This window comes from Salminus brasiliensis, chromosome 3, assembly GCF_030463535.1.
Source record: "Salminus brasiliensis chromosome 3, fSalBra1.hap2, whole genome shotgun sequence".
NCBI lineage: Eukaryota > Metazoa > Chordata > Actinopteri > Characiformes > Bryconidae > Salminus > Salminus brasiliensis.
This window is the reverse complement of record NC_132880.1, coordinates 36,027,612-36,045,653: the sequence shown is the minus strand read 5'-3', so window position 1 is coordinate 36,045,653 and position 18,042 is coordinate 36,027,612. Positions and strand designations below refer to the sequence as shown.

General features: G+C 44.0%; 1 protein-coding gene across 4 annotated transcripts in view; it reads right to left on the bottom strand.

The window, feature by feature from the left end:
* The window catches only part of pag1 (phosphoprotein membrane anchor with glycosphingolipid microdomains 1), a 56,080-nt gene that overhangs the window by 8,573 nt on the left and 29,465 nt on the right, over positions 1-18,042 (bottom strand). For 2 of the 4 annotated variants that reach the window (XM_072676001.1, XM_072676002.1), the window contains exons 2-5: positions 5,526-5,741; positions 4,680-4,731; positions 1,839-1,941; positions 4-539 (exon numbers count right to left, since the gene is read on the bottom strand). In XM_072676001.1, the coding sequence (XP_072532102.1) occupies positions 4-539; positions 1,839-1,941; positions 4,680-4,731; positions 5,526-5,695 (861 nt within the window). In that variant the 5' untranslated portion in view covers positions 5,696-5,741. Of the gene's footprint in view, positions 1-3; positions 540-1,838; positions 1,942-4,679; positions 4,732-5,525; positions 5,742-7,430; positions 7,463-18,042 lie in introns of all 4 variants that reach the window. The other 2 variants (XM_072676000.1, XM_072676003.1) reach the window with 2 other exon arrangements.

The window sequence follows — 18,042 nt, the reverse complement described above, 5'->3', positions numbered from 1 at the left end:
CACCTGTCCATTCTGGAGTCCATTGATCTGCTGGTTGTCATTCTCGTCCAGTGCTTTGTCCGGTATTGGTGGGGGTTTCTCGTCCTCCTCCGGCTCTGCTGGGGTCATGCTGGCAGCCGAGCGCCGAGCCTCTATGTCCGCACTGTAGCGGCTCTTCTTGTTGAGGTCGATGGAGGCATACTCTGCGCCGTTGGGCAGCGGGCTGTGCTCTGGAGTGCCAGGACTGGGGCTGAGGCGGCCGTTCAGAAGTGGTGCAGGAGGCTCCTCAGGGCTCAGCGTACCGTTGTGCAGGCCCCCGTTCTTCAGCTCTTTGACAGTCTCGTACAGGGAGTCCTCCACACTGAGGTCCCGTGGGGCCGTGTTCTTCACCACTTCATATGTGCCATCACCGGAAGCTCCGGGGCCGTCTTGCAGGGCACCGCTGGGCGGGATGCTGGGTAACTCACGGTCCTGAGGACACTTAGAGGAGCGCAGCTCTGACTGGCTGGACAGCATCTCCTCTGATGGATGGGGGCTTGTGTCCATGGTGTCTGTGAGCACTGTAGCCAGAGATGGACAGAGAGAGAGAGGAGGACAGTCTTTTACACATATAATCGGAATATACGCACACCTGTACACCTACTCATTCATGCAATAACTAATCAATCAATTATGTAGCAGCAGATACTGGCCAAGGGTTTCAGACAATGTTCACGTCATAGCATGACTGCTGATCTTCTGGATTTTCAGCATGACAATCTCCAGAGTTCACTCATAATGATGTAATCAAGTAAGAGTCAGATATGTGGACCTTTTTGATGAGAGAGATTAACAGACATTGGCCAGACTTTTTGACTAGAAACCAACAGTAACTCAAATAACCCCATCAGGTTCCACTTCTATCAGCCAAGAGCTGAAAGCTGGGCCTGCAGTGGGCAAAGGCTCACCAAATCTGGACAACTGAAGACTGTAAAAACGTGGCTTGGTCTAAATCTCAATTTCTGCCAAAGCACACGGATGGTAGCACAATCTGGTCCAAAAGCATGAATTCATGGACCCAACCTGCTTTATGTTAACAGTCCAGGCTGGTGGAGGTGGTGTAATAGTGTGGGGAATGTTTGGCACACTTTGGGGCTGTTAATACCAATCGATCCTCGCTTTCGTGCCAAAGCCTATTTGAGTATTGTTGTTGACCATGTTCTTCCCTTCATGGCCAAAGGAATGCGTTCAACATCTTGTAGCCTCCATGTCATGAAGAATTAAAGCTGTTTTAGGTAAAGAAAGGCCCCATCCAGTAGTAATTGTTCCTGTGTATAGAGCTGAGTGAGGGTACTTCATTCTCAGGTCTATTTTCTATTTTTTAAACCACAGCAATCTGAATTCTATTCTTAGTGTTTGTGTGTACTCAATCAGAAGCTACCAGGTGCATCTAACAGTAAAGGTAGCATTTCCAATTCCAATTCCAAACATAGCAAGGACTCTCCTTATCACACAATGCTACAAGCACAGGGAGGGTGACAGCTAATAAATAATGTGAAAATCACCATAAAAATTCTCAACACTCTAAGACAGTTGCAGTGTGTCTCATGTTTTTACCCATTAACATTCACATCCATTCACATTATACGGATTATTACCTGTTTTACTTATAGTATGATCATTATTATGAAATATATAGAAAACAATGGAAAATGTATTGTTATAAGCTCCATGTTTGGCTACACAGACATAGCTTTATATGTTTGTTTTTTTGTATTATTATTTTGCTTTTAGATTTCTGTATGTGTGTTAGAAGGTGGTGCATGCATATAAACCATAAACTCAAACTTGAAACACTTTAACACAGTGATTGCTTTTACCTGTACCACTTGTAAGAGGCCCATTGTGTGAGCTACTGGCCACCAGGTCAGTGCCATGGCTGCCTGTATCTGCTGATTGGCTACATGTCTCCTTTTCTGACACCTGCAAAGAGACGGTACAGCTCCAATTAATAAAGTCAGTCTGCTTAAACTGCGAAAAGACAAAAGGCAAATGGATGGAGCATTATGTCAATGCTTTTGAACCATGGAAAGGCAAGAAAGTGACTCTATGGCACCACCTTATGGCAGCTTTATGATGTACACTGTTACCAGGGTGATAAAGTCCTACAGAGACAGGAGGTTAAAGCAAAGAGGCTCTCCGCTTGTAAAGGAAAGACAAAGACCCCATTTAACCTGTCAGCGCATGACAGACACTGCCATTTAACTGAGCATCCCCTCAGTATTTTCCCTGACGAGGTATACATTATTGTGTAAAGGTTGCCCTCTAGATATTCATCACAACGAAAAAGCTTTCCGCTTTCCCTAGGCTTTGTATGACAGCGTGTGATTAGAGAGAGATTATGTCAGATTCTTGCCAAAAGCTGTTCTGCCATCCCTACACTCACTTCACATTGCACTGTCACAGCTCTTTACTCACCTAGCGCTTCTTACATCCTAATCTATACATAATCCATACAGAAAACGAGACGGAGATACACTCTTAAGAATAAAGGAGCTCCAAAGGGTTTTTTCAGCGATGCCATAGAAGAACCATGTTTATAATAGAGATGTGTGAGAGAGAAGAACTTTTAAATTGGTAAAATCAGAAGTCTGAGTCTGATGTCTTTAGACCTTTAGACCAAGGTTCCTCACACTCATACGTATTGACAAAAGTATTGGGACACCTACACATTATACCTGCAGGACCTATAAGACATCCCATTCCAAATCCATGAGCATTCATTTGGAGTTGGTTTCTTTTTGCAGCGGGTTTTGACTCAGCAGAGCACAGTGACTTATGTGCACTATGCTCCTCAGCACTCTGCAACGACACTCTGTAACTATACATGGTCAGCCCCTTTGTGGCTGAGTTGATGTGGTTCCTAAAGAGAATTTTCAATAATACCGATCATGGAATACCGAGGAGGGAATAAATTTCACAATCTGACTTGCTGCAACAGTGGCATCCTATTACAGCATCACACTGGAATTCAGTGAGCTCTTTAGAACCACCCATTCTTTGTAAAGGCAGACTGCATGGCTAGGTGCTGGATTTTATACACCTGTGGCTAACATGGGACTGAATGAAACACCTGAATTGAATGATTAAGAGGTGTGTCCCAATACTTCCAAAGACTTCTGTATAGTGTATCTCTATTACAAACAATGGGCCTTATTTACCAGCTGTTCTTTCCTTTTAAAAACCCTTATGCAGGTTTCAGAAAGATTCATTCACCATAATTTTCTTCTTTGGAATTAATGATTAATGATTGATTTACAAATGCAAAGGAATCCATAGTTATAAGAGCATAAAACACATCATAAAGACTTGTTTGGACTTTTCTCATGAACAAACTTCTTAGTAATTGAATCAGATTTATTTTTAATAATGTAAGACAAAATTGGATACGGATAGAGGGGCTGGCGGCTAAATAGACAGGCAACCAGTGGTCAGAGCACAGGACTAGAAGGGTGAGAGGGTTCACTTCCTGTTTAATGCATGTGAAATGCCTTTCTTCTATTTTCACATGCAAAACTGACCGAAATCAGTTGGTACGAGGGGTAACGACCTTACCTCATCTGGCAGTGAGATGAGCTCATAATTCATACAAAGCACCACAACAGCAGCAGTAGCAGCAGCAGCCTGCACTGCCAGTCAACAAGCCATGAGAACTAACTGGCAGATATACACCTCCCTCTCTTCACCTACTGACTGTTATAGCCAGCAAAGGAGCTGTGATACTTTCCCACAGCTGGGTAAGAGTGTGTGTGTGTGTGTGTGTGTGTGTGTGTGTGTATGAATGTATCTGTTCGTCTGTGTGTACGCCTCTGCACAGCCTTCAGTTCCAATATGCAGCGGCATTCATCACATGACAAGTCAAATGCGATTTTCATAGATGCTCTCTGCTTCCAAACAACGCTGAACTCATGACCTTTTGTCTCACATGATAATTTCCCAGCAGACTCGGCCTCCCTGCAGAGGCCACAACCAAAGAGCTGCTCCATCTCCTCTGGCCAGACAAAGACCTGAGTCTGCCCGCTTCATGCTTTCCACCCACTAACCGAGAGCTCCACAAAGCCCCTTCAGTCGGCCTTAATCTCCACCCTATGGCTGCACAATATGGACAAAACACCAGCATTGCGGTCATATTGCTACATATTGCACTGTGCAAAGTACTGAAAACACACCGGACCAGTAATGTGATTTGAAGATTAGCTACATTATGCTGACCAAAATAATTAATTTTTCTTGGATTGCGCCAATCCCTTCATTCATCCAAACACCCACAGACACACTCTGGAATCTGGAAGTGTGACTGGTCAAGATGCTCCCAGCACACAGTAAGCAAATATTGTGATTGGTTAGTTCTAATGAATGCATTCAGCTCATATAAATTTGCACACACACAGCTTGTCTAGGCCCTGGAGAGTAGAACTGCCAATAGAATAGGACTCTCTACAGCAGATGAACCTACTGGCACCATGCCTAATGCCAAGCGTGGGCTTTCTCAGGCCAACTCTCCAAACACAAAACAACTAATATTAAAGTAATCTAAAAACACCTTTCAGGAAAACCTCTTCATAACGACCCAACATGGGTTCCGCTTTGAGCTTCAGTCATGCAGAGAAAAGGTCTGAAATGCAGAATGCCTTTACACAGGAAACTTCCCGCCAACATACCCCATTCATCAGGTTCTCATGGTCTCCAGGGAGCCGGGTAGCTTTCTTCTGCCTGGAGAAAAAAAGAGAAGGGCCATTACTAGAAAGATTTTGATTAACTCTGCTGCTTTGTTGCCAATGAGGAATTTGAACCTATAGCTATAGTTTTCCCAACACATGGATAATTAATTAAGTCTCACGTTAAAGACTGAGATGGAACTTGAGATGGAACCAATTTGAAAATATACATTATTTATACACACATTTATACTGTGAACTGTCTGCAGTGCATTCAGACTGCAGCGTTCGGGACACATTACTTATACAGAAATTATAACAAGCATGTTGAAGCAATGGGAATTCTTACATGAATGCCTCAGTCCAAAGAATAATTACAACTTTGATAGTGTACCAACTCTATGCAGAAAATAATACATGGCATTAAAGTGTACTGTATAAAATGTTCATAATTCTAATACGTTCATATATCTTAATAGTTTGTTTTATAAAGAAACATGCTATGTTTAAAAAGAAAATTCTAATGTTTGAAAAGCTTTCTGTATATTTTATGCTGGTGACTAATAACCTCATGGGAATTCTTCACCAGTACTCATAAAAAAACTTTAATTGATAAGCAAGTAAAAAGCCGACACATGTCCTAGATCTAACACTAACCTTAACCTAGCTTTGAGTGCAAAGGCTGCTGGCACGAACCAGGGGTACCCCCGAGAGATGCTGTTTTTGCAAATGATGGGTGTGTATGTGTGTGCAGTTGCAGTGCTGTGGGCAGAGGTGATCTTAGTATATATCACTACAGCAGCAGCAACAGCTGAAGATGATAAGAGACCAGGATGTGCTGGTACTCACCCTTGGCAGCTGGCACAAAGCAGCAGCAGCAGCAGAGTGAGGATGAGGAGGGCGGAGAGAGCTGTGAGAGTGCCCACTACAAACAGCTCTCCATTAGCCAACGCTGCTGCCCCTCCGACCTCTGACCCTGCAACCCCTGACCCCCAGAGAGCACTCAGCGCAGGAGCCATTACACATCACACTGAGGAGCCGCCCACATCGGCCACACACAGCTTACTGCAAAAAAAAAAGAGACAGAGAGAGAGATTATTTGGGTGTTTGGATGCATTGGATGCATTGTTAAGCTTGTTCATTTGTTAACAGTGGCACACTTTAGCACTGTATTACTTGCTGGGAGACCTCATAAGTGTACAGTTATAAACGGTACGTCTTGTTTTTCCCATTCACAGTCCATTCCAGTCATACCAGTGTTCTAGATCTTCAGTTTCTAATCACAGACCCATTTCTGGCTGCATATTTTTGGATGTTGGAGCACTCTTAACTTAAAAACCAGCACATACTAGCATACTGCCATTATTGGCACTAAGAATAATCCACCATCCAAATAATATCAGTCCCAGGGTTGTCCCTTTCAGCTGATTGGTAGAGTGAGTACAATGGCCTTGTATTCTTCCAAAGTGCATCATTATGGTAAGTGTACCTAAAAATAAGCAGTATCTAAGACACTGTTCACACCAATTTTGAGTATTTATAAAACAGTATAAAAAGGTTATCTTGGCTGATCACCTAGACCACAGATATCTCACAGGTCCACTTTCCACTCTCGTCACAGGATTCTCTAGATTTCATATCAGCCACAAGGACTGTGGGTGATGAAACCACACATTTGTGAGTTGAAAATACATTAGCTGTGAGGCCCATCTAGGTGATGTCATGCAACACTATTGCATTCCATCCAACCTACCAATCAGAGCAGTTGTTTTCACTCATGCGTTGAAAAACAGCCGCCACATGGGGGCGCACAAAAGCAGATTTCATGCACAATTCTCCAAAGTTCCACGCATATCTCAGAGAGTAAGAGAGTCTAAACAAATGGCTTTCGGGTGGTTTAATAAGCAACCCCCACACACACGTAGGCCAGTTTGATCTGACAGCGATCCAAGGGCTTAGGCTGGATTCAATGGAGCCCCTGTCCAGAGTTATTTTTAGGCTGGGAGGGGTGCGGAGTGCACCCCACCTCCACAAACTGAATAGACAGATAGCAATCAGATGGCTGGCATCCCAGAGAGTGGCAGAGGCCCAGGCTCTTTTGTGCTGGAGGAGACGAGGGAGAGGAGATGGACAGCTTTGTTCTCTCTCAGAAGGGAGACTCCTCTTCCTCTTCACTCATCCTAGCTCACTTACTCACTTTTTCTCCAATATAAGAGTAGAAGGGAGTGAGAAGCCTTGGAAAATGTCCTTAAAATACAGCAACGACAAAGCACTGGGACCTTGTATTTGTCTTCGTTTTTAAAACAGCAGGCTTGCTCAAAATTCCTATTGTACCACTCAAGGACCTATGCAAATGTGGCAGGAAGGTCAGAGGGCTAGGTCTGGTGTGTACACTCACACATGGCTCATAACATGCTGGACATAAACAAAATGCCTCTTTGAACAGCAGTCTAAAAAGCTTCCTGTTACAGTTCCCTGAACATGAACAGAGGGCCTGCTGACAGTTAGAGACACTCATGCAAATCGAGGCAATAGAGTAATGTGAGATAAACAGTGAAAGTAATCTTTAATCCAGTTTCAAAACACGTTTCAAAGCGCTCCTGAACATCTGCGATCACAGTTTCCAGCTTCTTCCAGGAATGTGGAGTGACAACCGCATTGAAAAAAGACCAAACACTTCTATTATAGCACAAATAACTTGTGCAATTTCCTGAGTCTGCCATGAAAAAAAATAAAAAAATAACTCAGCCCTACCTGGACACTTGCTTGGCTCTGCTCGTCCTTGCCTGCAATGGAACAGATAAGGGAAGAGGGGGGAGATTAGAGGCGGGGAGCGGCTTAGCACAAGCAGCAGCGTCCAGCAGAAAAGAGAGCCACACGCCTGCTCTGGGAGAGCCACGCTGATGGGCGCCCTGATATGATAACACCATGACATCATGCGCCATCACATCACATCATGATGGAACAGGCTCTCTGTGGGCAGTGGAAACACTTCCTTTAGGAGGCATGATGAATGCACCGCTAAAGCGGCAGAGAATGGGCTCGAGTTGGCCCCTCTGGCCCTTCATCTCTGCAGGGTCCATACAACCTCTCAGCTGGATCCCATCTCAAACGGCTGCTAAAAGCCATGTGTGAGTACCACTGTGCGCTATGCTGGCATATGACCAGATTTGTCTTAGTGTGTGCAACTGAGTGTGTGTTCATGTGTGTGAGGGAGAAAGACTGCCATAAAAAAAGAGCAAGAACTAGAGAAAAAGCAATATAGGCAACCATATATGCAGGCTCCTATTAATTAAAGAGGCCCTAGAATGAAAAACTTTAAACTGTTTCCTTGGCATAATTGAATAATGAGAGTTCAGTACACGGAACAGACATATGACGAACCTTAAACACTGTTGTGTCCTCCTTCAAAGGGAAGTCCAGCAAATCCAAAACAGAACTGGAAAATGGGGAAATTCCAAAACCCCAAAACCGTTTCCTAACAGCCTTGCCTCGGTATGTTTACACTCCCAAAATGTACACACACCCAGCCCAAGTCAAAGCTGGCAGAACAGTAAAATGCTACAGCCAATTCAGGAGAATATCATGTTATTAAAATTGGAGAGCATCATCACCAGACTCCGCTAGTTACAGGAATACAGGTTGCTACATGACCCAGGCCTTGTGACCATGACTTTTCCTGTGCCAGTGTTCACAGAAGGGCATCTCAAACTCCGCACACGACGAGGCAAAAGCCAGGAGAGCAGGGATCTATGCTAGGCTAAAAGCTAACACTAGCTTTTACCATCTTTTCTATCCATCATCCGCTCCCTCAAAGACAAACTGAACCACATCGGCTAACTACGACACTCGAGCTCAACACACATTTGAAGTGCCACCTTTTTTTTGTACCAGTAAGACTCGCAAAAGCCATACCTGGGGAAACAACTGGGGGCAAAGGCTAATATGTGGCCAATAAAAGCAAAGATTATCAGGTTTTCAGGCATTTTATTCTGGGGCAAAATAACAGGATTGTAAAAAACATTATCTGAGAATTTGATGCCCGATATGTGATGCTCTAAGTCACATATGTACTAGTTATACTTCAAATAACTTAAAACAACAACAACAAACATAAAATGTATTCTTTGGTGGATTTAACTCAGATCTTTTTATTTCTGCATCTCAGGTCAACAAAAACAAAGTTGAGCTTCCTCAAAAACAACAGTAAAATGTGCCGCTGCTTTTTGAGCTGAACATTGGTTTGAAAATTGTTTGGCTTTTAGTCAGTTTCCTCCTTCCCATCAGTTTGTTCATTTCTTGTTTCCACCTGTAGGTAAGGAATCCCCATATGCAATTATGCTCAGGTGCCAGCACAAACTCCTGACCATGAAGGGCTGTAGTATTGCCAGGATTCAAACTTATGATCTGATAATTGGGCAGTTAGACCACTGAACCACCACAGACTCTTGAACTGTATTGATGACGTAATTAGAATTAACTAAACAAAAAATGAGTTAGCTCAGAAAAGCTGTGTAACAATTTTAACAACAAGTTAACCTGACTGAGTGAATCTAAAATGAGCACTAATCAAAACTCTATACTGTGCAGTTTGTACATTTGTTTGCTATTCTAAATGTGCTGCAGGGCGTAGAATATAGTGTTAATGAAAAAAATGTGACCCTACACGTATTCATTCCCAAATATACAACCTCAGGGTTAGCAGAGGAAAGGATTTCTTTTCATTGGGAATAAAATAGTCGCACATTTCATGCCATTGAAAATACGAGAATGGAAAAGCCATTCGAGGAGGAATGTGTTTGGAGAGGCATCACTTCCAGACTGAAAGCTGCAGCTGTGGCCCTCCCAGCACACTCACCCCAGCCAACTGCACCACGCTCCGCACCTCTGCCCACAGCACTGCAACTGCACACACATACACACCCATCATTTGCAAAAACAGCACCTCTCGGGGGTACCCCAGGTTCATGCCAGCAGCCTTTGCACTCAAAGCTAGGTTAAGGTTAGTGTTAGATCTAGGACATGTGTCAGCACATGATAGCAACATATAGTGTGCTTGGTTTTAGATAGATAAATAGATGGATACACTATAGGATTAAATGTTTGTGGACACCTCTTCTAATGAAAGGATTCAGCTACTTTAAGTTTCACCCATTACTGACACAGATGTGCAAATGCACACACACAGCTTGTCTGGTCCCTGTGGAGAAGTATGCCTATAGAACAGGACTAGAGGGGTATACAGCCCCCCAGCATTGAGCTGTGGATCTGTGAAACTGCATTCTCTGGTGGGGTGGTGATCATCCAACATCCAGACTTCACTAACGCTCTTGACGCTGAATGCAATCAAATCCGCCCTGCAATGCTCCAAAATCTAGTAGAAGGCTTCCCTGGACAGTTGAAACAGTTACTCCAACTCCAGTTACTAAAAGGGAACAAAAAAGTGTCCCTATACTTTTGTCCATATAGTGTAGATAGACAGATGCACAGAATAACAGACATACAGACAGGTAGACAGACAGATATAAAAAAGGGTTCTGTGGACAAAAGTGGATGATATTCTTTCTGATATATAGAACCACTTTTCTAAAAGGTTCTACATAGAACTATCCACAAATGGTTTTCCACCAACATGAAGAGCTCTTTCAACGAGTATGCTTGAGAATACCTACAGTATGCAGGGCCAAAGCGGCTGCACAGTGGGGCCACAGAGGGACTTTGTGAGGATTTAGTGGAAAAGCACAGCTGGACAGCTCCTGAGAACGCATCCGCTGGAACGTTCTCATGCGAACGCCACAGGCATGTCTTGAATAAATAATTGGATTTAAGGAGGGTTAATACAATAAGAATTTTTTGGGAGGGCTCTGTTATTCTAAGAACTTCTGCTGATTCAGGCTGTGAGAAAAGTTAAAAGGGCACAATGATAACGCATCAGCAAAGGCAACAGAAAAGACTAAAGCAGTGCTTGCCTCACATCACATCACTGACATGAGACTTCACCTAAGGCCATCTGCAACAGACTTAAATTATTCAGAAACATCAAGGCTTTTTCACAGAGACCCACTAGCTGCAACGTATCAGCAATATCTCTGTCAGTCAAGGGGATTATCTTACAGCCCAGGAAAACAACACCAGTGCAGTGATGGTGGTCTTGGTGTTCTTTCTGACCTTTCGTGTGACTTTCATGCATGCAGCATATGTTGGCCTCTGGCTGACTGCTGGACGTGGGGGAGTCTTTACTTCCAACTGATGTGTTTGGATTTCAGCTGCCAGCAAGAAACTGAGTGGAGTGGATTTGATTGGTGGAAAAGGGCTTAAAGGAATAGCTTGGCAATAAAAGCAGTTTTCCACTTCTTTTGATTTGCAATGGAGATACAAGGCGAATGCAGCTAAAAAGTTTTTACCCCACAAATTTACAGCATTGTGTAAACTACCTGCCTAGAACACAACACACTTGCCCCCCCAGCTGTTAAAGTCAGACTGAAAAAACACTGACCTTTTAAGAGGTTGCGTTATGACCAGTCATATTAAGCATGAGTCATCATATCACTTAAAACACACTTGCTGCTATTTGACTATTAGCTTGTACCACAAGCAGGGAAAGATCATATTCGCCAATAATATCTTAGCATGTTTCCGTCCTCCTGTACCTCCTGGTCTACCTGGTCCCCCTCGATTGGTAGAATACACTATTAAAAAACAAAGGTGCTACAAATGTGTGAGTGTGAAGAACACTTACTTCAACTAATGGTATCATCAGTTCTTTACCTTTATTTTTGTAATTCAATGATGGGTCTGACTCTGTGTTGGTTCTGGGACATCTGCTTTTCACGATTCAACTAATCTTGAGGGACAAGCTCATGTCTAGCCCAAATATCTTGTGTTCCAATTCATGTTGACTGTAAGTAATTGCAAATAGGCTTAATTGTGTGGTTACTGACACTGTAGGGCACTGTAGGGTACTGGGTAGAGCTGGGTAGAACACTGTTTCACTGGCATTAGGCCAACAGGTTCATGTTTATTTACTCCAGAGTCCTGTCCTGTCCTATCGGCAGTACTTCTCAACAGGGACTAGACAAGCTGTGTGTGTGCATTTGCACATCTGTGTCAGCAATGGGTGCAAAGTAGCTGAATGCAGTCATTAGAATGTCTTTCAAATACAATGATATTCCAGTTCAGTGGTGCATAATAAACAAGAGATCCTAAAGATCACCTGCATGGAAATGATGGCTCCCATGGGCTTCCTTTCAAGACGCTCCTTTCAGAGCGATTAAGACCTGGTTTCCTGGACAACAGCAGCCAGCCTCATTGTGAACCGGTCAGCGGCGGCTGCAAACCCATGAGCATATGCACGAGTTGGGTGTGTGGGGAAGGGAACAGTCACACCTTCCCCCTCTACATATTACATACTCATATGTAAACAGTGGGACACGCTCCAAAGAGCTGTCCAAAACAATAGCATCAGTGTAGTTAATGAACTGCAGCTGATTTCATTAGGAGAGCTGCCTGTGCGGTCCAGAGGGCAGGAGGGCAGGGGAAAGCTTTGCTCGAAACCTCCAGCAACACACTCGCCAATCAGCGGCTGCCTTGCAGGAGCGCAGCAAAGAGCGGCTCCAATTAAAACGCTCCCTGTTCGCGAACGGCCTGCACGTTTCCATGGCGACAGCACTCATCCTATGGGTTAATCATCTGGCAGGAAAATTGATCCTCCTCCCCAATGGCATGCGTATGACGGGGACTTGTGTACATTGTTTCCTCTTCTCATTACCGAGCTGATCCATGCCGAGGTCAGAGCGCTGGGATTGGCAGGGCCACAGCAGAAAGAGGGACAGAGAGGGAGCATACAGTCTGAAGAGAGAGAACAGAGGAAATGGCTACTTGCAAAAGGCTTCCGCTGGAGTGGGCAGAGCCAGCAGAGCCTGTTTGTCTTTGAGATATTTCTCATAAATGAGATGGCTACTGAAACGGGAGGGCAGCGATGGTCCCTGGAGGGCCAGAGGGGCTGCAGCGGCTCCGGCAGAAGCAGCGGCTAGTGTGGGGAAGGCAGCTGCAGACACAGATTACACTCTGGAGAAACACACTCTACTCACACAGTTCACAGATTTTAAGAAAGGGTATTTTTATGCTTTGTGGTTTTACTCTGTAAAAATAAAATAAAAACTTTTTAAATAAGAGTGTCGATGAACATTAGAGAAACCATTATTGGGCTGAGAACAAGAGAGATCAGCTATACTTTAGGCTCAAAGAAAATAGAAGAAATAGAGAACTGGTGAGATAGACAACCGTAAAGGGACTGGTGCAAACCACTAGTAAGAATGGGCAGATTACAGTATGTTAAAAAGTATCTAAAGGAGCCTGCAGAGTTCTGGAATAAGTGCTGGGTACCCAGCTCTGATGCATCAGCTAGCAGACACAGCATCACACTGAACTGATGTGGGGAGAGAGCCATCTACCCACTCAGAGAGTGCAAGGCCAACTGTGCTCACTCGGGCTACGGCTGCTGATGGCAGGCAGCCTGACTTCTCCATGAAACCTCCATGAAAATCTTCTGGACAGCAGTTGTTTCAATAGTGGTAAATATATATATATATATATGTATATATTTTTTATTGATGTGTGGTTGTGGAACTAGACAATTCCAGACATTTTTATCTGGTAAAATTGATGGTCCTATTATATAAAAAAAATGTATACTGATATATACCACAATAAAATAGATTCGCCTCCCTGACCTCCCTGAGATTTTATTGCCTTTTCTATAAAATGTGTCCCATTTCTTCTGGTCAAAATGGTATAAGTATTCTTGTCAAGGAAATACTATGATTTAGGTAGGTGTGGCCACCTATTAGGATGTTGCTTAGGGCCCCAACATGTTCAGAAATGGTTCTACGCACACAAGCACAGCTGCAAACGTGCATGAACGCACATACATTCTCTAGTATACGCACCCAGGCATGCACACGCATCCATGCAGGGTGCGCACACACACGCACAGACAAACAAGTATGCAAATCACCCTGTGTTTTCTCTCTGTGTAATATATTCTGCAGTATATTACTGGAATAAAGATGCCTTCTGTGTTTGAACTAGGAAACCAAGCTTTAAACAAGGTGGTACAGAAAGATGCTTGTGGCTCTTAATATTCTACCACAAGATCTGTGGACATTCTTAGCCTGAAGCACCACTACAGACACAAGAGAGCAGTGAAACCAGTGATGCACCACAAAAAAAGCAGTGTAATGTGTTTTAGCAGGTCCGATTTCACACAGTTTGCGAGGCGAAAGGGAAAACACTGGGATTTGTGAATGTGGCGGGTTCCTAAAGAGCCCTTTCTCCTCCCTTTCTTTCCCTCTCCTCTTTCATTTTCTCCCCTCTCCAGTTTTCCCAGTCTGGGCCAGTTGGCCGCTGCACTGCATTAAAAAAGAGTGAAGCTGTGCCTCACCAGGCCGCAAAACAATGCCCTCTGTGTGCATCTCTCATTCTCTCTTACTCTCTCTCTCTCTCTCGAACACACACACACACACACTGGTCACTGCTGCTGAGAGAGTAAGCTGAGCCATCACTGTTGGAGTAATTGAATTTGACACTGCATATTTGGAGAGAGAGCGAGAGGTGCAATGAAAAACAAACCGAGTCAGCACTCAAAACAAACAGTGCAGAAGCAGAACCGCACGACCTCCCCACTGAGCTACGGAGCGCTGAGGTGCTAATCACAGAAAACGACAAAATTAGAGCTTCATTCTGTGGCATTTGGCGAGGCAAGAGCAGCACTTTACTATGCAAAGCACACACACACACACACACACACACACACACACACACACACACACACACAGCAGTGATAGATGAATGCTGACACATTGCCACAGTTCCAGCGACTGCTCCAGTTCCTTTGTGACCTTATGGCACAATGCATTCAGAGCAGCAATAAGCTACAAGCCATACTAGAAGAGAGTGCCCCTTGAGAGCCTAACACAGCCAGACTTATATTCATTATTATATGCTTTAAAATACATTTAAAATTTTTGCATAAATAATACTTAGCTTAGCCTCATCTACAATGTTTTCATCACTCTTATTAAATACGTAACTACAGTTCTCGAGTGGCACAGCTGTCTAAGCGCTGCTCCAATCATCAGGAGATCACTGGGCTGACTCTCGCTGGTGTAACAGCCATCAGTGGCCATGAGTCCTGGAGAGTATAATTGACCTCGCCCTCTCTGTGTGGGTAGGATGGCCCTATCTGTCCCCCCAATAACTCATAGCACAATGATAGCAGTGCAGGGCATCTGATAGTTGACATAACAGAATTGGCATTTAGTGTTCAGCTGTCCAAAGACATTGTGTTAGCAACCCTTGTAAAAGCAGTTGGCTGGATTCATGTGTTTTGGAGAAAGCACATGCTGGATCCCCCAAAAAGCCCATTTAACTAAAGCCTGGTACACACTATTTATTCATAGGGAACACCATGGTAAGAGACATGTGTGTGTTTCCTAGAGCTCTGCAAGTGTAGATCCCATTTCTGACAGACCAACAAAACCATCAAACTCAAATAAAAACATATCAATCAGCTCAATTAGCTTAAACAGTTTTGCTTACCAGCATAAGGTAAGTTTTCACTTGGATGGCCAGCTTTCTAACCACCTGCACCATTAAGGACCAGCTTAGATGATCTGAAACCTACTACTAGCTGAAGCTGGTGTTAAGATAGTTTTTTTAATTTAATGTAGGTTTCGATGCAGTCATCTATTATGCATCTAATACTAACTTTACTCTGACAAACCAAACAAGTTGACCTGCACTCAGGCTACAATGCGTAACATGACCAGATTGAAAGTGGGTTTCACCTCATTTAATACTTTTGTTGTCATCCTGTCAAGCACAACATAATATGACCGCTACAGCCCGCCTTACTTCAGTGTAGCTCACTGACTTCTAACTGATGCTCAGGAGCATTAGCTTACAGGCAGTAATATGAGGTCGTTCAACAGTTGTAATACTAATAAGTCAGAGGATCCAAAACCACATTCATTTTTTCCACTGAAATTCAAGCTTAGACCCCGAGTGCCAAATATGAGCATGATGCCGACTACACAATGACACAATGACAAAAAAGTATGTGCCCCTTCTTAATTCCCTCTGTTGTATATTTGTCCTTGTGAATGCCTTTAAAGTACGGTTTCACTTCAAAGCAAGTCCAGACACATAATAGCACAAGATAACTCTAGTGTATGTGTATGTGTGGCTGCATGAAGTGAGCAGAGGGGGACGGGGAAGAGACAGCTAACAACCAGTCACTGTTAGCAACTAGTTACTGTAACTGCAACCATGGGACTGCACATTCAATTCTCAGGCCCCCAATGTGCAGTAGGTGGCATGATGGCACACAGCATGATGAGGAGGAGCCTTGTATTACTCTACACTTTATCTGTACTCCTAAATATAAAAAAAGTGTGCTTGGGTTTACCACACTGAGCGAACACCTTCATCTAAAATGATCAGAGCAAGGGCCCTCATTAAATGGCATCGAACCCTCCCCATCCCAACCCCCGAGAGCCGGGGCCGTCGTCTCAGAGCCGTGCTGCGTCTAAATCTGTTTAATGTGAGATGGAGATTAGCAGCAGATCGCGCAGATGAGCGAGCCTGTGCTGTTCCTCGGGAGCTGCCATGGAGAGAGGTGTAGCTGGGCAGATAAAGGGATTAGTGAGCTGTATCAGAAAGGGCCGTGCCCTCCTCTCCCTCCACTCGCCAGCGATTCTACACATGTAAAGCCATTGAGGGGATTAATTACATCACACCCTACAGAGCTGTGACAGCACTGTGTGAGCAACACTCACACTCTGACCTGCCTGGGAGCGCAACATCATCATCATGAATATCATAATCATCATGATCATCATGATCATGCTATGTTATCCAAAGTGGTTACTATGGTGTTGCGAAGTGGTTGCTTTGATATCCCACATGGTTGCTCTGGTGTTGCTAGGTAATTGCTATGGTGTTGCTAAGTGGTTGCTAGATGGGTGATGCAGCATTGCTGGATGATTCCCATTGTATGTCAGGGGGTTGCAGTGGTGTTGCTTAGTGGTTGCTAAAATGTTGCTAAGCAGGTGGTTGCTATGGTGTTTTCATGCAGTTTATATAGTGTCCATACAGCCATTCAGTGTCCTATCAGCACCTATCATTACCTAAGACATCCTCAGAAAGATGTACTGTACCCATCCCCTACTATGCCCTATGCTGCTTGTTGCTTGGCTACTGCAGAAGAACTGCAGTGTGTGAGCTAAGATGGGAATGTGATGCTGCTTTACAAGGGCTCTCCAGACCATTAGCACCAATGTGATTTATTAAAGAAACCTGAACGCTCTGCTGGGGCCTATAGTGCATTGCTTCGAAGCTATGGCACCTAACCCCCATAATAAGCCCCACAGAGACATATACACACTGCTGCACAGAACAGTACTAAACAGAATCCATTAATTGTGAACCTTTTGTAATTAGCTAATTGAAAAGAAGATTAGCTCGAACTGTGATTCAGGTTAGCATGTGGTGAGCGGTGCAGTCTTAGGCGAGAGTGGATTCCATTCTGTCTTAAAGGAGTCAGTCCATGGTAATGAAGCTAACAGTGATGTCATTGTCATAATGATGGCATGATGCCATTTGCATAATGCTATCTAGTGGCTATTGGCTTTAATGAACTGTTAGCAGCATTAGTACTTTCGATGAGAATGTCCTTTGGGGGTTACTTGATTCTAAAGAATATAGGGTCAGTGTACCTGTTCCTTCTGTTCCCCTGCTGATGTATCTGATGGTGGTTTTAGAAGCATGGGGGGAAGGGCAGCTCTCCATTCGATCCACAGGAGGATCCACCCCATGCTTGATTTATTTGATTTGGGATACAGGGAGTGGGAGGTGTCTGTGGAATAAAGGAGCGTGTGAGCATGTATGTGTGTGTGTGTGTGTGCGTGTGTGTGTGTGTGTGTGTGTGTGTGTGTGTGTGTGTGTGTGTGTGTGTGTGTATAGAAGGGGGTTACTGCATAGCTGGTGCTTCCAGTGACCTTTCCAGCGCACCATTTATCAGAGAGTCTCCACAGGGAAGGAATCTATAATGCATTTGTTTGGATGTCTCTCTCTTCTTCTGCTGCACATTTTCTCATTTCACATTATGCATGTTCAAATAACGCTCTTCATCACCCCACAAAGATATGGTAAAATATGGGGGCTCTGTGGCTGCGGGAAATACTGCAGAACAAATCGGGTGTGGGCTGAATGACAGAGAAGGTTACAGTTGCAGCTCAACTACTATTAACAAATCCATTTGATAGCGTATTCCTCAGTTCAAATGTTTTGCTTTCCATGGCTGATT